At 37.8% G+C, this 21,729-nt stretch overlaps 1 protein-coding gene across 16 annotated transcripts in view; it reads left to right on the top strand.

Moving 5' to 3' along the window:
- Positions 1 to 21,729, top strand: part of Pmca (plasma membrane calcium-transporting ATPase 3) — an 88,173-nt gene that overhangs the window by 48,698 nt on the left and 17,746 nt on the right. For 10 of the 16 annotated variants that reach the window (XM_083032277.1, XM_083032275.1, XM_083032276.1 and 7 more), the window contains one exon: positions 5,470 to 6,483. The exons of 1 other annotated variant lie outside the window; for it this stretch is intronic. In XM_083032277.1, coding sequence (XP_082888403.1) covers positions 5,470 to 5,994 — 525 coding nt within the window. In that variant the 3' untranslated portion in view covers positions 5,995 to 6,483. Of the gene's footprint in view, positions 1 to 1,023; positions 1,113 to 1,865; positions 5,256 to 5,469; positions 6,484 to 17,834; positions 21,710 to 21,729 lie in introns of those variants that run through there. 5 more of the 16 variants (XR_014424800.1, XR_014424799.1, XM_083032286.1 and 2 more) reach the window with 5 other exon arrangements.

Below are 21,729 nucleotides of genomic sequence, written 5' to 3'. Positions count from 1 at the left end.
CTTTTTTTCCCGCTATTCGAATTGCGATCAAAACGCGTCAATCAATTATTTATCGACGACACCCATATTATCCGTTATCTGTCCCTCAAAATTTGAAGCGGCACTTGATTCCGATTGATTCTCACTCACTCTTTCTCTTTTTCTCTCTTTCTCTCTCTCTTTTCGATTATTTGGACGACTGGAGCCGATGGTCAACACGGATCTTGATGGTGTCTCTCCTCGATTAGAGTGTCGCTTGTTAGCTGTAAAATTCGATAAAAATTCGCTAAGGAGATATCGGAATATCTGCAAGTCCGAATGAATTTAACGTAACTTTTTTACTTGATCAGAAATCGACTCTGCCTCAACATCTCTCAATTATTCGTCCTAACGTGGGACTATTTAAAAGAGGAAATAAAGAAAAATAGAAATTTGACAATGAGATTAATCTTGAATATTTTAAAAAATCAGGAATTCTATCGCGGACATAGATTTTTCAAACTTTTGCCGATTCATCGGTAATAGTGTCTGATCAGTGATGGTCCTTTTTCACTTGGCGCTCATTAATTTCGCGTAAAGTTGCTTGCGACACTCAAATCAAGTGACATGCACCTCTTCGTGTTCCACGATTTCAGTCGTGCTCCTCTTTCGATCTTTTACAAAATTGTTTTCACTCTCTCTCTCTCTCTCTCTCTCTCTCTTTTTCTCGTTCAAGAGAGAAATCGCCTCTGCTCTTTGTACCAAGAGGCCTGCGGCGTGAAAAGCAACGTGTTAAAAAGAAAAAAAAACGAGAGAGATTTGCGCGCCAAATCGTGTCGATTCGTATCGACACGAAGGGGGGGAAAAAGAAAGAAGAAAAAAATATTCCCACACACACACACACACATCCTAGCAACGAAAATGAAGAAAACGCGCGGGGAGGGAATTTATTGTGAAGCGAACGCCGATGCAATCGCCCGCGCTAAATGAAACTAGTAGTGTATGATTAGCGAAGGTGAGAAAAGCGAGAAACGAGACTGATGGTTATAATTTGTGGTTTGTTAGCCAGCGGAACCCATTCGAGAGACTGAGGTATAAGGGGGCGGCAGATTCTTTTGCCCGCCGCCACACTTATCCTGTCGGAGTACAAACAAGTACGTAGCTCATGTAGATGATCGCCTGCCGTACATACATAATACGTTGTCATAATCATCAGAACCCGCCAGTACGCGTGTTGTTGTACGCATATTATATATATTTATTACCTTACTATATATCGTCATACACGACGGATCGTCGACGTGCGTAACGATGGAGTGTCTCGCCGTCTCTTGGTCTCTTTCTTTCTCTTCTAATCTTTCTCTCTTTCTCTCTCTTTTCCCTCTGTCTTTGATATTTCGTCGAGTTCAGATTCTTCTGCCATAAACGCGCAGAAATCTCTACTTCCAACACACAACACACACACACATACGATGAAATATTTTAATATTATATATATTTATAATGTAAAATATTTCATTTTTTTAACTAACGACGTAAAGGAGGAATTTTCTCTGCGTGTTTGTGACATCGAAAGTTGAACTTTTCGAAAGATTCTAACTTTTTTTACGATCTCTTGGATCGTTCTGGATCGATCCTTACAAATGGAGAGACATCTCCTACTCAACTCAGGATTTTTTTTTGATAATGATTGCAATGAACGACGATGATAACGATGACGACGACGACGAGTATCGACGACGAGTCGTGACGACGATATGTGGACGAATACGCTCTCTCTCGTCTTCCCGAGAGGGAAGTGTGTCTTCGAGTGCGCGATCACGGCGGCGACGATTCGAGATTATGCACGGATATTATTGATTACATTTGAACGAAGTGTATCACACTAATGTGTTTTCTTTGTGTAGCGGGGTGGTGCGGGTTGCGGTCGGTGGGCCCTCCCCCGTATATCCATAATAAATCGGGGACCGTATTATCCGGCAGATCCACCGACCCACCCGCGCTTTCTGTTTCTCAGTAGTATAGTGTCTGAGTGTGCTGTGTGTGTTTCCGTATCCCTCGTCGTGTTGCCTCCCCCGCCAGCCCCCCATCAATTTGTTTGTGTCGGTTTTTACGGAACTTCTCCAAAGTGTCGTTGGTATCTTTTCTTTCTAACCGATTGTACTTTTTTTATTTTTATTTTTTAGAATATCGTCCGTTTTTCTCGTTTGTTCGTTTTTATATGGATACGATAGAGATCGCTGATGTTCATCAGCGCGAATGTAACGACACTAAAAAGCTTGGTTTTTCGACCCCCGAAGACAGAAACAAAAATGCCAAAAAAAGACAAACGCTTTCTCCGCTTCTACCAGATCCCCCCCCCCCCCCATCGATCGGACTATATCCTTTTCTTCCCTTTGTGCTAGGACGGTGCTTGTGCGCGTCGATTTTGACTTGTTTTTAGGTCAGAGATCGATGTTGTAGGAACCCTCGAGGATTGGAGGTAACGTGTCAGTCGTAGATCTCGATGATGTGCTTTGTTATGATGATGTAGGAGGAAGGGTTGCGAACTTGAATGAAGTAGCATTGCTGCATCGTGCGCACTTCTTCCTTCTTTTCTCTTACGTATATCGACGGTACCCTTGATCCCAAATCCGTATTTCTATAGACACGAGAGTAGATGGATTGTCGAAGACCGAATCGTGTCGAAGAGAACGAAATGAATCTCTTTGAAAAGAAATTTCATTTCGCGGAAACTTCAATTGAATTCGCATCCATTGGCTACAGTCTATTCTTTGTGCGCGTTTATTTTTTTATTTTTTGATGTTTATTTTTGATTTGTCGCGTGCAAGACTTTTTCTAAAAGTAATAAGCGAAATGAATTCTTAAGGATCTTTCGGAATTTAATCTGTTTTTTTTTTAACACGTTCTTCGAGTCTTCTAAGGATCAATTCTCACTCGATCTCGCTCTCGATTTAATAAAATTCAACATCTCACAGTCGGTCATCCAAAGCCTCTTGCGACAGAGTCGGCGACCGACGAGGGATGATCCTTTTGTGGCTACATAAAAGAACTATTATTGTGACTATATATATTTTTTTTACATGAAAGTAAAATAATATTTATGAAAAATAAAACTTATATATTGATAAAGATAAAATGTGAAAGATAGAAGGTATTGAAACTTTTTACTTATTGTTAGCCACAAAAGGGACTAACCATCGTCGTATTCGATTTTTGAGCCCCTCCATTCCCGTCTCTGTTAGCGCGTGTGTGTGCGTGCGTGCGTGTTTGTGTGTGCACGGTTGGCCAATTTATGCATCGACCTTATTTTCTGTTTGCTCGAGGTCTAACACCACCGATGTGTTTCGTACCGAGTGCCAATTAGAGGATTTAACACATTACACCATGTGATTTGTGTTGTTGTGAAATGAAAACAAAATATAAACGTATCTCGTCGATCGAGCAATTAACGTCGGTATGCATTATTCGCTATTGCTAGCGAACATTGATAAAGAAAAGCTTCTGTAAGCGCCTCCGATATCGAAGGAAAAGTCAGAGCCAGATCGAGATCTCCGATTCGATTCGAAGCGACTAATGAAAAAAAGGAGATCGCGATCGTTGAAAATTTATTCCGAAATTTATTCGCATTTATTTCTCCTTATCTCGATATTTCGTAGAATCTTGGATTTCTCAAGTGTTTTCTCTCTTCGATCTGGCCTTGACTGCAATTTCTCTCGAGTGCAATTGCACTCGAGAATATTAAAAGCAAACTGTATCGCGAGAAAACGATGAGAGACTGTTTCAACCTCTATTCTGAATCGTCTCTACATATCTAGCAACAAAACATGTCTGATCACAGCGTATGGGACTTGTTAAGTAGTTACAATAGAGGAACGTTAAGTGTTGAAAAATCAAAACACAATTGTGCGTGTGTGTGTGTTTCAAAACTAACAACATGCGTGAAATTATCACTAGGAGGATTATATTGTATACTTAGGAGAAACAACTGTGTGATTCACACATCCTGTGTCTTTCTCTCTTTCTCTCTATTTCTCTTTCTTTCTCTGTATCACGAACGTGTATGTTATTTCGTACTTATTTTTTTAGCGCTCCTTCGCTTTACTTACTATATTATTCGTACTACACCAACATTATACCAACCACACTATATCTGTCTCTCTGTCTCTGAACTTCTGTCTTACCCCTTATTATACTCTGTTGACACTCCAAGCCGTAGAGGAGCGGTTACATGCGTGCGAATGCTTCGGCAGACTCGCTCGCGAACGGTTCAGGACTGTTGCGGACCATTCCTAATTGGGTAACTATTGCGAATTCCGTTTGAACCCGCGATTGACATCCCCGCAGCCGCGAATCCTTGCTCGTTTTTCTTTGGCAATTAAAAAACAGATATTGCGAGGCAATCACTAATGAGGGGTAGTTTATTCCAAAACATTTTGTAAAAAAAATTCCATTTTTTATCCGTTTATTGATTATTTATAGGTATTATTAATATCGAAATTGCATATTTTTCGGCTTATACAATAACGATGATTTTTTTGAAAACCTAATGATTCATGTAACCGAATTTTTTATTCAAGTGTAATTTCATTATTTCAACCCCTTTAAAATTATTGACACGAATTGACTTTAATCTGGTTGAAGTTTTATTAAAATTAAATTACGATTGAACTAACGTTTATCGATATTGTCAAAATTGGATATCGGATTAATAAGTCCCATTATTATATACCTAGATAGTTGCTATGACCTACTCCTCGTTTGCGATTTCCCTCTCAAGCCAACCTTAGCTCGCAAGAGATGACGCTCGTTATTAGCGTCCTTAACACCTTCGTCCGAGAAGGGACGAAGGGAGACTGTCTCGTCTGCGAGGACGTCCGCGCGTCGTCCAGATTCGGTCGTGTTGGTCCCCGATCTGATGATTACTCCATCACGAACCCCAAACGAAGCCGTGTAGGTAGGTACGCATAAAAGTGAAAAGTAGATTGTGCGCATGCGATGCCGGCAATCGAGTCCGTATTTCTAGCTTGCATTACTCGATAGTAGCCGGTGGTACAACAGCGAGATTGTTCGAGGGAAAAAAATCACGACATGTCTTATATATCCCCCCTTCGTACACTCAATCGATCCGGTTCTATTTAGCTCACGAATTCGGGTGAAATGCAACCAAGTCGACAAGCGAAGAAACTCACGTCACAGACGTAAAAAAAAAGCAAAGAAAAGAAATATATTTGCGATTAAAGAAATTAAAAATATAAAAAAGTATATACATAAAAGTAAGCAAAAAAAAATGCATCTATATATCCATAAAAAAACACAACAGCTACAAGAACAACGACAAGACCAGAACCGTCGACACTCTGGGGACACTGAATAAAGAAAAGGGGGACACACCATATTATAACACACCTCTGCGCGCGAAAAAGAAAACAAAAACCAATATACGGCGTGCTTGTGTGTTGCTGGCTTGCCTCCTCGCTTCCTGATAGACGTCCTTCCCTGTTTTTGCAGCTTCGAGTAATCAAAGCGTTCAAGTCGACTCTGGAAGATCTGGAGGAGCGTCGCTCTGTCCATAGTTTACACAGCTTACACAGTATGCGCAGTTCACGCAGCCACACCGGGCCCCGACCACTCTCTGACTTCACATACATTGACGAAGACTCGACAAACACCACCGCGCAGAACGCCGCCTACAAGTCCTCTAATAGGAGTGCCGAGCCGATGATGAGTCAGGATTACGAGACAAACTACAGAGGATCCTCCAGGATGCAACAGTCCCTCAACAGCCCCGCCTCGCCGTTGTTGCTGAGTGTGACCGGGCCGGCCAACGCGTACAATCATCATTACACCACTACCAATACCACCATCACCGATAACAGATCCCCCACTAGTAATGCTCTCAATCAGCCCCTGAGCCCCAATCATATGGCGCAGACGAGCAGTAATAGAGACAACACCGGGAATTCCCTGCTTCTGAGCTCCAACAACTTGGTCCTACCGGAACTGACCAAACTCGTGCACGAGACCAGCATTTAAAGACTTTTTCTCTCTTCTCTGCATATCATTCCATCCCCCTTCACTCCTTTCTCTCTGTTCTTTTTTTTTTTTTGTTATTAGTCGTACCTTCAACTTTGTCTCTCCTCGTTTCGAATTTGTCTGTCTATCCTTCGGTTTGAATGTCTCTTATCCCGACCCCTTCCCCTTTGTCACTTTTTTCCTCTACTATGTAGAGGAATTTGTATATATACATATATATATATATTCCTCTTATGGTCACCTTGTGGGATCTCGCTCGAGATCCTGCAATCTCGTCTCGTTCGATCCGTGAGGCGAGGAGTGTATTGTGCGTTTTATCTCTGCTCTTTTTCCTCTTCTGGGATCAATTATCATCCGTCTCTATTTCCGTCACTTTTTTCCCAAGAACGTACTTACCGGTCATCGAAGTTTTCGTTCCCTCAATTATCATTTTTTCCTTTTTTTTTGACATCCCTATCCCTTTTCTTTCTCTCTCCTCCGTCCCTCTGCCGGAAACTTCTTACCACTCGCTCAACGGGGACGGCGGATCTGATTTGATCTCAAAGAAATCGCAGCGCGCCCATTTAAGATACACACGAAAGGAGAAAGGCGCAACATTCGCGAACTGCTGCTTATGATAAAACCGAAGGCTACGGTGTACTTAACGTGACGTTGGGGTGGGATGGAAGGCGATGAAGAGGAGGGACGGTTGCGAAGAGACGGGGGTGATTCTGCTCCGCGGATTTTCGCGACTGGTTTCTGCGGAATGACACGTGTTCTCGTGCATGGGCTATATATAACACTGTCAAATATGACAAGTATATAACAGGGGTCTCCTGCTTTTTTTACTTGCTTCTCTCCCCGTATTCCACCGGTGTACCGGGTGAAAGTACTATTTTCGCCCTTCAGGGTAGCATTCTGAAGATTGACGGACAGTGATATGGGCTGCAATATGCGTAGAACAAGAAAATAAAAATAATGATATCTTGCGCTGTGCCTGTGCAGGCTTTTGAATATTTCCTAAAGTAATTAACATTATTCGATTATTTCCTAAAGATTAATATTTGATATCATTAACGTCACATAAATTTTTCATTAATCTTAAGTAGCACGTTAATTTTCAAGAGAGTGTTTATCGAGTTTTTTTTTTTAGATTAAGGCTTCTGAGTGCTCACCGCGGCCATATTGGATTGTGACGTCAGAGGCGAGAAAGCACACGCTGAAAATTCTTAGATGCCATTTTTTAATGAAAAGATATTTCGATTAAACAGCACTTCAGATGGCTTTAGCACACTCTTAAAAAACCCCGAAAACTATCCTTTTCCCTTTATAATCAATCAACATCTGTAAAATGATCAAGATATCAGACTTTGACATGCGGAATGACTGCGCATGTGCAAAGACCAAACGGACTGGGCTTCATAATATTATATTTTACAGCTGTTGATTGATTATAAAGGGGAGAGGATAGTTTTCGGGGTTTTTTAAGAGTGTGCTAAAGCCATCTGAAGTGCTGTTTCATCGAAATATTTTTTTATTTAGAAATGGCATCTAAGAAATTTTAGCGTGTGTTTTCTCGCCTCTGACATCACGATTTCGACATGGTCGGCAAGGAGCCAGGAGCCTTAACAATAAGATCTACGTTTTGCGTTGAACGGTAAGCCGTTGCAGCCCGTATAAATGTATATGCGAAATCTGATATTAATTATCGAACGTTCAAATCTTAATTATTTCTGAAGAATGACGATTACACGCCAATATTCGTACATGAAAATAGTATTTTATCCGTATACTTGACATATGTAGACGGTGCTTAAGTGCTTGTCCGCTTATCAATTAACCTCGTTTACAATCGTTTACTTATATATTTATCTATTTACTTATATATATTTGTCTATTTATTTATTTATCTGCTGACCACTAATTGGTGATAAAAAATAATTAAAAATTAACACTAATTAACTTATTATGTGTCTTTTGCATGACAAAATTCTGGAAAGCGACATGAGCTACAAAGAAAAGGATATTAGACTATTATAAAAGGCTATTATATTTTAATAATAGACAATTTAAAATTATTGTCCCACGAAACATTGTAAAGAATTGAAAAAAATAATTTTTTATATATAATTTATATATAATTATATATAAAATTATATATAATTTTTTAAATTCATATTTTTTTCAATGTTGCAATTTCAAAAAATATCCAAGTTTTATTTGTGTATTTCCTTGTAGATTATTTCCTTTTTCCGGAATCTTGTTTAATGTGTTCGTCAATTTGATGGTCAGTAATAATTACCCGTCACTCGTTTGCTTGTCTGTTTGGGATTGGATGTGAATGTGTCTGTTCGCGCGATATATAACTGACGATGACCCAAACCCCGGGTCGTCGAGGATGACGGTGACGTCACCAGCGACAAACTACCTCGACTGAGATAAATCCTCTCGCGAGCCAACACTTGTTAACTGCTTTTCGCGCGAGTGCGACTAACAAAAGAAACGACCTTCCATTCCTTTCCTAGGGGGATAAAAGACGCGCTAATTTCGGGCGCCGAGAGTACCGCTCGATTGCGATCGACAATCGAAAAAAAAGGGTATCCGAGAGATTCTATTTATTACAAATCTTCCCGCATATACACGACCAGAAACGTCCTTCTCTCGGGGCTGAATGTACTTACATATACTCCATCACTATATATATATATATATATATATATATATATATATATATATATATTGTGTGTGTGTGTGTCTTGATCTCTTTTATTCTCGCGACTTTATCGTCGTTCTCGTGAGCGGGTTCAGTTCTATGGTATCTGAAATAAAAAGTATTACGAAACATTTTGAAGCTGAGAATGAAAATGCGCGAAATCTTTTACAGTGCAAAAACAAATTTTTTTGATGCAGCACGTTATCTAATTTTATCAATTGTATAATTAATTTTTTGCCAAATTTGTCGTCCATTTTTTTGTAAATATATAAATTTCAAAATTTAGCAATATTTCAATTTAGTGTTTAATCGTCTCTATTGAAAAAATGTGATGTTGAGAATAAATCGTAAAATGAGTTCTCGCTATTTTATTTAGGTCAAACAAAAAAAATGACATCTATTTACACGTGGGACCAAACGAGATGACTTCTTTCTCTGACGATAGTTCTGACCCCGGTCACGAGTCCTCCGTCTCGAATTTCCTCGATCTTCCTTAATTTTGCGACTATCCTCAAGTGTATCACTCACCTCCCTGTCTCTCTTCTTATACCTTGCCTCGAGGAAACCGAATTCTGCCAGCGATCCTGACGTAAAAGGATCCGCGATATACCTCTCTCTTTCTCTCTACATCTCTCGACTGCTCGAGACATGAATCGCGGGGGCTCAGAGTGTTGGAAAGCGTCGTCCGATAGAGAATCCCGTCCCCACTTTTTTGTTCGAGTAAAAAAAAAAAATAAAAAGGAAACAAGAAATAAGACGAAAAGAGAGACAAAAACGTCTGTCTGAATATTCTACCGACGAGGAAGGAAAAATTAATAATGTTAATTATTGTGATCGCGAATTATACATAGGACGGTTCGTTACCGATTATATTCTCTTTTGCCGAACGACAGAGTCGAAGTGTGCGATCGAGCGGCGAATATATGCATATAATATTATATATATATAATATTATGACGCAATGAAAGACGATGTCATTACGGACGGAGAGACGGAAGAGCTCTCGATATTGTATAATGTAAGTTTTATTCAATTTTTACGTACACAATCTTTCTCTACCTCTCTTTCTCTATCTATCTCTCTCTCTCTCTCTTTCTCTCTCGTCACTTCTCTTGTTTTATTTATGAAATCTTGTAACAAATTTAGGGACCGTGAATATGCGCTTTCTCTGACGAACGCGTCGACCGGGGAATCGTCAACACGAAAATAAATTCATTATTCGATGGAATTGAAACCGATATGTAATTCCGATGTGGACGAATCCTTATAGAATCCCGATAATGCACTGTATCTCTTTTCTCATCTTCACTTCGCAACGATATTCGAGGTGTATACATATTTTTCCGCGTATCGTCGAACAGAAATTCTCGGATTCCTCGTCGGAATGTCGATGTCGATTTCAATTCCCGCTAGTACTTTTCCCCCACGATCCATTTTCCCGCGTAGAGGAAATCGCTCGTCGTCTACGGACGCGAAGAAATGTACTTAATCGTCGAATCTCGTTATCTTCTCTTCTTCGTCTGTTCTATCCTTTTGTCGTTCTTTCTCGCTAAAATCAAAAGTGACTCGAGAGACGGAAATCTTTATTTCACAGGGATAATCGGGGTAATAAGGATATAATTGTATTTGAATATAATTGTAAAACGATGCCAAGACTTTTGCATTGTTACAATTATTGAAATTGTCTAAAGTATAATGATAGTGTATCGATAATTTTTTTATTTAGTATTTATTATATTGAATTATTGAGAAAATTATTGATCTTATCATTTGAAATTAACGCGATTAACATTATATTTACTTCGATGATCTCTTTTTTCCCCCGTTTTTCGTTCCAAAATCGACGAAATACGCGAAATTCGATCGCCAAAAGATGGAACGTGGTAGCCAAGAATCGTTTTTTTTTCTTCCTTTCCTTTTCTTTTCTCTTGTTTATTTTTTAATCAGTCACTTAATTAATTAATTACATATCGTACCGAAATCGTTTTTTTCGACTAATTGTCGTTGATTTTTAAATGTGTCTGCTACTGCCAGCGCGTTGAACACGTCGTCGAGAAAAATAAATAAAGATACAAAAGATACACACACAGTACAGAACTAGAAAGAGCTGTGAAAACTTAGTCGTTAGGTCTTCTCCTAGTTGCGACGTTTCGGCTGCCGTCTTGATTTAACGCGACGTAAGGACCCCTTGGCTGAACGGAGACGAGTTTCGATCGGGGATCGAATAATTATTCACGCGAGATTGAAGATTTTTAATACCGTACGCACCGTATAGTACAAGTAACATTACATACGTAAGCCACAATGGCTGTAATTGTAAACAAGTAAATTTTGGAATAATCGCGAAAGTCGAACAAGAATTAAAAATCATTGAGCATTTAATATATCTTTGAATCCTAAATACAATGATATAACACATTTTAGATCTTTTATCAATAAAATTTTCACTGATAAAAGATTCGCACGGTTTATATGAAAAATGGTCCAGCTACGGAAATTTTTCAATTAATAGATCTTAAACTAACTGTCAATTCACTTACAACTTCAAACCATTTTCCACTTAAACTATACACTCGATGTCATTAATGTTTTTTTTTTGTCTAAAGATAGCCATTTCAAATAATAGCTAAACACAAGGTTTTTTGGGGTCAAATCGATAAATTTTCTACCGGTCACAAATCAGACACTTGTGTGTCAATTAAAATTAAATCATAACAGAGAAAGAAACTTTCTTCTTCGTCGACAGACTTTTTGGTCGACTTCCTTAACCAAGCAGAATTTACCCAAGTCTTTGAGGTAATCCCAGCTGGTAATTGAAATTATATATCTATAAATTTATCTCATAATAATGAACTATTCACATAATTAATATGTCCTTGTATTTCTTTTTATATATATATATATTTTTTTTGAATGACACTTCGTGATTTCCCTTTAGCAAACACTTAGAGCTATGAAATTGATGACTTCGAAATAATATTACCGGTTTCTTCTTGATATAATCAAGATGCACAAATAACGCGATGTGTCTAGCTATTATTTGATCCAGAAGTTATCAAGTTTGCGATGTGTCTAACTATTATTTGATCCAGAAGCGATTATTATCTTCAGGCTAGAAAGCATTAATGACACCGAATGTACTTTGTAGTCCTTTATTCTCAAAATACATCCATTCTATGTGAGAACATGTGTGACTTCAGATTTATAGGAGAAGATTCCCTATAGTTATTTAAATTATCGAAACTCGAGGGATTCTTGAAAGATAATGAAGATAAGATAATTCTTCTAAACTCACTCGTAACATTTTCGGACAATTTTCTCTCGGCAGACGTGGTCCTTACGACGTGACTGATAAATCGAATCTCGACGCATGCCACTCCCCAATTACTTCAGTAGCATCAAGATAGAATTCTGTTCACTCTCGCAGCCACGTAAGATCCGTATTACGTAACTCTCGTACAATAATTCGCTGCGCGCGTTAATTAATCGCTGCTTGAAATGTTGAAATTGCGATGATCTCGAAAGTTTCGTACAGCACCTTAGTATAAAATTCTAATTAATATAAAAACTCTAATTGCATTTATTTCATTAACTGCTATTTGAAGATTTTTCATAAGATTCATCGAAGCTTCAATTTTTTCTTTAAACAAAATTTATTTTGATCGAGTTGAAAACTTAAAAATAAGGATGCTGAAAAGATGAAGAAATCGAGCACTAATTAAAATAGAAATAATATTAATATAAATCCGACAAGCGTAATACAGGCCTTGCAAGGCACCCGCAAAGCGAATTCGCGTTATACGTTCGAACGCGATACGTAGGTTGTTATTTCTGGCAAGATTTTGCGGATCCCCGATATAATAATGATCGGTGATTCCCTTTCGGCCGATGCAGGATAACGAAGAATCTCGTTCACGATAAAATACGTGAATGAAAACTTAATTAGGTGTGTACACACAGAGACCGCGGGTATCGAATCGCAATTTGTAGCAAACGAGAGAAGACATCCTGGTTTTTAATATCGACGCATAATTAGTCTGTTACTGTGAGGAAAAAACTCTAAGAGCATATATATATATATATATATAAATATTATAATATATTATAAATATGTATAGTTGACTATCGATTTAATGATATGTGAATAGGGAATATATTATTATTACTATTATTAATTATTATTATTGTTATTATATATAAAATAAAGTTTAAGACACGTTAATCAAATAACAAGTCCGATAGAGGGAGATCAGCGGAGAGGGTGGTATCTTCGGATTTCTCTCTCGTATACTCGTTCGTTATCTCATCCCTATCCCCTTTTCCTCTCCCCCTCGCTTCTCTATCTTCTCTCGTATATTGTTATTATCGTTTGCCACCCCCTCCGCTCCTAAAAGCAAGCGAGGTACATCGAACCGTCGTCGATGAATCGTGCGAATCGCTTTTAGCCTCTCCTGCGCGACGCTGATTGAAGGGAAGTAGAAAGGAAAAAAAGGGATTTTTGAAGTGCGAATTTGAAGTAGAAGAAAATTTGTGGAAGAGAAGGGAAAAAGAAAATAAAACGTGTGTGCGTGACCGAGGGGGGCCGGAGGCCATCGGTCCCCCGCGAAGATTTCCTTTTCTCTCTCGACTTCGTATAATTACGTATTCACGAAAAAGAAGGAAAAAGAAAAACCAGAAACAAAAGCTGCACAATGATCGATTTGGACAATAAAGCGATACAAAATCTTTTCCACGCTTGGCTTGTTGCTGAATCAATCTTTCTCTCTTTCTCTCTCTCTCTGTCTCTCTCTCTCTCTCTCTCTCTCTCTCTCTCTCTCTCTCTCTCTCTCTCTCTCTCTCTCTCTCTCTCTCTCTCTCTCTCTCTCTCTCTCTCTCTCTCTCTCTCTCTCTCTCTCTCTTTCTTTTTTTCACTTTCACGATCCAGATTGATTATCACGATCCTCTCTCCTCTTTTTTCCTCGCATCACGCTACTGCTCTCAATCTTCGATCGTTTGAACACGTTTGAAAAAAAAACACTCGGACGACGCATGCTCTTTTTTTCCGACTTGACCGCTTTCAGGCCAGCTAGAAGAGCTACGCTAAATCGAGAAAGTATAAGATATCGCGTTCGATTTATTTATATAGATCGTGAGAAGATGATTCGAATGATTCTCGAATCATTAGTTAGGATACGTTCGATTATCGCGCGCGATACGAACGAAAAAGAAAAAATCTTAACGCGACGACCCGGCGATATCGATCACCTTCCAGCCAAATCCTTAGATATGCGACCTGCATTATTATTGATCCGCATTATAGTGACATACGTGAAACAAATACAACAGGACAGTCGATTCTTCGATTGACCGACAGCGATCTCTTACTTATACTCTTTGAATCCAACAATGTCTCTACTAACTCTCTCCTGATCCACACTACGACTACTACTATACGCACATGATCTTCTCGATGATGCCTCTCATGACGTGTCTAAAATGCACAATGACGGGTAACGACGGAGATGGTATCATCATCATCATTATGTAACTTCCTATGTATCTTCGTGGCTTTCTACTATAGTTTAAAATATCCGTCGAAATATAATGCCTTCAAATTCTTTGAAATTCTTAATTATTTCTAATTCTTCTTTCGCTTTTAATAAAATTAATTAATTTCAAAAAATCACAGAAATATGGTTATTCGAAGATACTGATTGAAAGTTTAATTGATCGCAATAATTTATAATTTTGAGGACAACATATATAATTCCGATCATTTAAACGATTAAATATGTTAATATGACATTTGCATATTCAGAGAAATATTTGCGGAAGTCTCGAACTGAAATAAATTTTATTCGCGCATTGCATTTCGACGGAACATCGATGATTGTTGCGGTTTCTGTCAATCGACGGATCCATCGCGCGATGGAATATTCGATGAACAAACTATTAATCTCATCTTCTCTCCACTCTGAACGACCACGCAACAACTAACTTTGTGCACATCTTTTCTCGTAATTCCATCTGCTCGCCGACTTATATATATTATATATATATATATACCGACTCTCTGTATATCTCTCTACGTCTTTGCGCTTGTCTGTCTGTATATTGATTCACTTTGGCACGGCACTCTCGCTCGTACTTTGTCCCTTATCAGTTATCAGCGAGGCCGAATTGCACCTTGACTTTTCTTAAAAATTAATCCTGACGATTTTCCACTTTTGTTCAAATTACTTAATTTTATTCGTGATATCGAGAAAACGATGCAAAATCGATATAATTGTAATATTTTCATTGAGATTTGACCTCTTATAATTATTTAAGAAAATAATTGTTATGTGCCAAAAAAATTACAATAAAAAATTTAAATATATAAAATATGATTATCTTAAATAATATGACACAAAAAATGAGCTGTCGAGAAGTTGAGTTAAGGAGATCCAGGATCTTTAAATGCGAAAAAACATGGGTGCAATAAATATTGCTTATCATAAATTATTCGACAAATATAAATGAATTTACTTTTCAATAATAATTTTATATGAATTTACGAACAAATGAGATATCTAATAAAGTTGTAAAAAAAAGTTTGTTTATTAAAAAATAGAAATAGAATGATAAAAGATAGATCTGCTACAATTTGACGGTTTTCTGGTAAAATTTTGAAATATGGCAAATATTTTTTTCCTTAATAAATATTTTTTGAAATCTGTAAATCAAAAGAAAATAATTTATTGTTATAACTAAATAACTTAATAACTAAAAAATAAGTTATTGACAAAATAATGGTACAGAAATCAATTTAAAACAATTTTAAATTTTCTGAAATGAAAAAAATATTACATTTTTAGGTTTATTTGGTAAAAAACTTAATTGTAAAAAAGTAAAAAAACTAATCCTTTTGATATCTATATTCGTTTATGAGAATTAAATTAAAAAGATTTTTTTGGTCATTTTAAAGATCCTTGATCCCTTTAATAGTCAATAATTTGTTTAAGCAGATCAATTATTGAATATTATATAGAACATAAACAATGAGATTTTTGAATGATCATTGGTGCAATTGGCTCCAAATCAGCTTCCGGTCAAACGGATTGGAGCACAGCTCGGTTTATAGAAAGAAGAAATAAAAAGCTACACACACTCTTTATAATACTCAACACAATTTATAATACTCAGTAATCTAATTTACATTTATGTATCCCGTTTGAGAAATTTAAAATTCGTGAAAGAACTTTAGAGAGAAATAACAAAGATATCGCACTGAGATGACGTGTTCCCGAGCGGGAAGAGTCCTGAAACCGGCAAGAAGACGCGAACACCACCATCAGATCCGATTACTCTCACAATCACACTGATTACTTGCGCAAACATCAGCATTTCAATGAGACAAACCAATGAGAATGTGTCACCCTTAACCCTCAAGCTCGCGTTTCGCGCGGAAGATACTTCAATTTGATCCTTAACTGGTGCATATAGAGGAAATTGTAGTAAAAGAGATGATGAAAAATATATAAGATATACGAGGGCAGTTTGATAACTCAGTGACTTTTACAAGATATGGCACTCAAATCGCAATCTAATTTTATTTCTGATATTTACCATCTTATTTAAGTATACACACCAAGTTTCAAGTAGATCTGTCAAATAGAAATTTTTTGACAGCGTTTTAAAGCGGATAAGTTTGTGTTTTTTGCTAAAATGGAAAAAAGTGAATTTCGTGTGCTAATAAAACATTACTTTTGCGTGGAAAAACCATTAAGGAAACTGAAGAAAAGCTAAAAAAGTATTATGGGGACTCTGCTCCGTCGCATGGAATGGTTCACAAGTGGTTCACTGAATTTCGTTGTGGTTTTTGGTCGATTGTGAGCAAGCGCGGCACCCATCTGGCCGACAGCTTCTTCATGCCCAAATGTTTATGCAAGATATTAAAAACACGTTCGTTTGAGATGTTTACCATCTTGGCTATCTCGCGTATCTTCACTCGACGGTCGTCCAATAGAATATCATGGATTTTATTGACTGTTTCTTCAGTTGTGACCTCATTCGGACGTCCCGGGCGCTCAGCATCATTCGTGCTTGTACGATCACAACGAAATTCAGTGAACCACTTGTGAACCATTCCATGCGACGGAGCAGAGTCCCCATAATACTTTTTTAGCTTTTCTTCAGTTTCCTTAATGGTTTTTCCACGCAAAAAGTAATGTTTTATTAGCACACGAAATTCACTTTTTTCCATTTTAGCAAAAAACACAAACTTATCCGCTTTAGAACGCTGTCAAAAAATTTCTATTTGACAGATCTACTTGAAACTTGGTGTGTATACTTAAATAAGATGGTAAATATCAGAAATAAAATTAGATTGCGATTTGAGTGCCATATCTTGTAAAAGTCACTGACTTATCGAACTGCCCTCGTATAAGATCATTAATATTTTTAAAAAAGACAAAGATTTAAAAAGATAAGAAAAATCCTAGATGTTTATACATATCTTAAAACTTATTTTTTTTTAAACAAGAGAAGTAAACGAATATTTTTATTTGTAACTTAATTAATTTGAAAATTAATAGTACTATATACATCTTATATATTTTCTCATTTTGTAATATTTGTTATATCCCGATAAGCTGTATATAGGTGTTGCAATATATGATAGATGTAATTCAAAATATTATGAGTTTTAATTCTGAAGAAATTTTATTGCAGTCAAAATCTCTCTAACGTAAAATTTTATTGTGCCAGTTAAGTATTAAAAATAATTCTTCAAACATGCTTATTGGATAGGAAACTCCACAGAAAAGTTGTCCAAAGTTTTTCTAGAAATTCTCTATTCGAAAATTGGTATAATTTGTAAAAGATTATCAACCCGTACATATAATATGTCAGCGTAAGGATTAATTGTTTACACGATCGAAAGCCCCAATATATTCTATCATGAATATATCCCGGTTGTCTCGATAGAGTAAAGAACTAATCCTTACGTCAACATTTTTGCATATGACCGATAATGAATTGATTCGTTTACTAATATTGAAAATAATCGCGCGTTTATGTCGCGAAAAAGTGACCAACAAGTGCATCGCTTGAGGGTTGAAGAAGTGGTTACGCGCGATCCGATCGTTCCACTCTGTTGTAACCATTATGTTATCCTTTACTCTTGAAGGTGATAGGTGGCGAGTTGCAGGAACGTTTGATACCGGTACCCTACAGCAAGAGTTCGACAGACCAAGCTGTAAGCGCTCCTCTCTCTCTTGCTCTCTATCTCTTTCTCTCTCTCTATCTCTATCTCTATTTCTTTTTCTCTGTTTCTCTTTCTTTTTGTCTCGATCTTTTCCTTTTCGCTCTCTGTGTCACTCGCCTGTTTGCTCGCTCGCAGCTGCCTTTTAACTTTCTTGCTTTTACACGCTTCTTATTCTAATGATCTCTCTCTATCTCTATCTCTCTCTCTCTCTCTCTCTCTTGTCTCCTTCTCCATCTCATCAAGACTTTTCCTTTTCCCTTGTTCTCTCATTCCTCTTCTTTTTCTCTCTTTTCCCTCTTTTACATAGAACACTCTACGAGTTAGAATGGAGTATTTCAATAACTTGTAAGTTACTTTGTATTTATAAGCAAGTCTTACAAGTTATACGGATTTAATCCACACTCATTCCTCTCCGCTCACGCTCTCTCTTCTTTTTCTTTTTCTTCTTCTTCTTTCCTTCTATCGTGATCTTTCTGTTTTAACTGTCTACGTATACTTCCCGCTTTCTACTTTATACTGTTCTACAATAGGATAATATTACGGCTTGTACTACTGGACCGGGCAGCCTTTCCTGCTCTCGACGTCAATACAAAGGAAAGGTACATGTCTCTGTGTTAATCCTTGACATCCTAAGCTTGAAGCGCGGCAAGGATTAGCTATTTCCGAGTCTATATGCTGCGTCATTGTTGCTTATAGGGGCTTTCGTTGGTAATAATTTTCTCTTTATTTATTTGACATAGAGAGCTACTACTTTTTTCCGCTGAAAAGAGACGCCGTTTCCAAGAGAGATTCCTCATACAGGAATCGCTCCGAGACAGAGCTGAATTGAATGACAAAGAGACATTTTGAAAAAACGATTAGAAAATACATGCGATTTTTTCATTTAAAAAATAGAACGATGTTAGAGCGTTGTTTGTTTTGCCAAATTATATCAGCCCTCTGGTGGTACAAGTCCGTCTCTTTCCGCTTTATTCTAACTTTTTCCCATCTTTCATCTCTCCATAGCATTCGGTGTCCTGTGTTATCTGTAACTTTACATGAAACATCGTGTATTCGTCGTGTGTCTGTATCTCATATCCGCACTTTTTCCGCTTACATCCTGCTCCCTAAATCGTGATCGAAAATCGACATGAAAATAAGAAGATAAAAGGAAGCATAGTTACAAACTATGCTTTCTAAGACGTAAGAGGGATTCAATTATGACCATCTTGTTTAAAAACATATAATCAATACTAATTCTTGTTTTTTTTTTTTTGCATTAGCGTTTTTCAGTAAAAGCTAATCAATGAGTGTTTCTATCCAAGATGGCAACGAATGATTGCTTTACATGTTTGGATTCATATCCCTTACCTGTGACGATTACATATGCTCCCTCCAATTCTTCTTATCTTTTATGGGGATCGAAGCCGCTGTCGTTTCGATGATATCACTTTCATCTGCTATAAGACAAGCAATTCCTTCTGTTCAGTCTTCTGACGTCGAAAAATGAGCTTATTTCGATCCCCGTTGCAAGATCACGAGATCCTCGTTTACCTCTCCTGCTGTTTACCTTTCGGCACACGTGTTTCACCTCGTCCGCATCTCGAGACCCCAAAGAATCGTCCTCGTTCCTCCGTTCATATCGGTCCAGAGAATGAATCGCCGCGTCGAGCGAAAGTCGACAGAGCAAGGTGGCATGGATCTGTTAGAGAAAAGAATCTGTTAGAGAAAAATCGAATTAATTCCGCTATATTATGCATTAGGGCTCTCTCTCTCTCTCTCTCTTTCTCTTTCTCTCGTTAGGTCTCTTTGCCAAGAAACGAATCACATCGAGATGTGATCACACGTTGCATGAGAGAGACGCGATGCACCCTTCGAACGTGAATTTGTCGCGTTGTAAAAAAAAAACGTGCGAAATGCTTCCACTTTGATTGTTGCTTATTCTTGTAACCGCAATTAAGTGTACAGCTGTATATATGTCTATAGATATGCGATATCGTATGTGTGTCGTATTGCATCTCGCGGCTGCGATTTTCGGCATCGCGCCGATGCCTGAGATTGCGAAGCCTTTGCACGCACTTGCTTTTCATTGTGCATCTTGCGAGCTACAAATATAAAAAGCGATGAAAACGCTTCGTCTCCGGAATCGATTTTTTACCGCGCGATTAATTTCTTGTCTGTCTCGCAAAATTGAACTCCATCCGCCCGAATGCAGTTTGATTTGCTCGCGAACGATATTTATACACGTGTTATTTCTCACGGCGTGTTATATTAACGGAAGACTTGTATTTTCTACAATTGAAGATTAAAAGTGACGTTTATATTTCGTCGAGTTTGTGCGTTATTGACAGACACGCGAGGGAGATCTCTTTACGTTTATTTTCGCGAAACGCGCGTAAACAAGAGAATGAGATATTTTTTTTCTCGTCGAGAGATGAATTCGCCGAGAACTGTCAGGCTCAATTTCTGGTTTCGACTTGATCTCTAATAACAAGAATATTCTCGAATTTCTACGTCGTCACGGAATGATAGATGGTGACGCGATCTGAGTCGAATCAACGAAATTCAAATTCTCTGACAAGTCGTGACAAATATATATATTTTACAATTCAAGCGAATAAAATTACGGTTCTCCAGTGACGGAGAGACCGATATTCTGTACATTTTTTTTCTTTTTTTCTTTAATTGAAGCGTCTTCTTTCCATATATATGCTCATCACTCTCCCCCTACATAGTATATCATCATCTTTATCCCCCAAAAAAACCTTTCAGACACTCGACGAAGATCGATGGAACGTAATACACATTTGCCATTACGCTGCCGATCAATCAATCGATTTTCTGATATAACAGCCACAATCGCTAAATAAAATAACAAACTCAAGTGTCTCTCGTGATAGGAGAGATACGAAGGGAAAAGTTTGAGACGAAAGTCTTCCCTATAAAGATAATTTTAAAAAAAAATCAGCCTGTTTTCACATTATTGCAAAAATGACAAATAGAATCTACTTGTTTCAAAAAAGGTTTAATAAGCGAAATAATTTTTTTATAAATCATGATAATTTACAGTCATAATTGATAACTTTGTTATTGAATCGATAACGCGATATATAAAAGTTATCAATCTGAAGAGAGCTTCATCTTCCTTATCTTCAAGAAAAAATAAAATAAAATTTTTTCTCGAATATTATTCAAAAAGGCACCACTTTTTAGCTCTTCCGTCTTCTTTTCTTTCTCTTTCTCTCCTTTTTTTCGTTCTTCTTCCTCTTAGCTCCTTCGTTTCTCTTTCGCTCTTTCTATTAATCCTTTCTATTAATCCTTTTGTCATCCTAGTCCCCGACACCCTTCCACGTGAAACTCGATACGACATACCGCCCTTCTTCCGTTGAGAGAATCGTCGTCCGTATTATTGCGATACGTATAATCGGCAGTGCGCATTACTTGGCGTAGCGTGCATGTTGTTTCGTGCCAGACGCAAAGAGAAATAAAAAAGAAAGGAAAAAAGAATGCAGACACAGTATTTAAGCGCGCGAAGGAGGCGCGCGCGCAAGGTCCAGGGACCCAAGGTGCATCCTTCGGGGTCTGTAGCTGCGGCTACGGTAAATACGAAGGCGATAACGTCTCCCTTGCATCGCGTAAGTATTCTCTTTTCAATGTTGTGTGTGTGTGTGTCGGCGATAATTAACACTACACCCGTCTCGGGCGGAAGAAGACGTGTATAAATGCACGTCTCGGCCGAGAACGCAAGGAAGAAAAGAAGGAAGGCAGGAAGAAGGATAGCTGAAGATTGTGGGATGATAGAGAGACTTTCTCTCTCGTCCCGCCCCCCTTTCTGCTA

Source organism: Prenolepis imparis, unplaced genomic scaffold (genome assembly GCF_030444845.1).
Source record: "Prenolepis imparis isolate NDT839.2.m4 unplaced genomic scaffold, iyPreImpa1.0 SCAF_2, whole genome shotgun sequence".
Classification (NCBI taxonomy): Eukaryota; Metazoa; Arthropoda; class Insecta; order Hymenoptera; family Formicidae; genus Prenolepis; species Prenolepis imparis.
The sequence above is the reverse complement of the archived record's forward strand: the minus strand, read 5'-3'. Positions and strand labels throughout refer to the sequence as shown.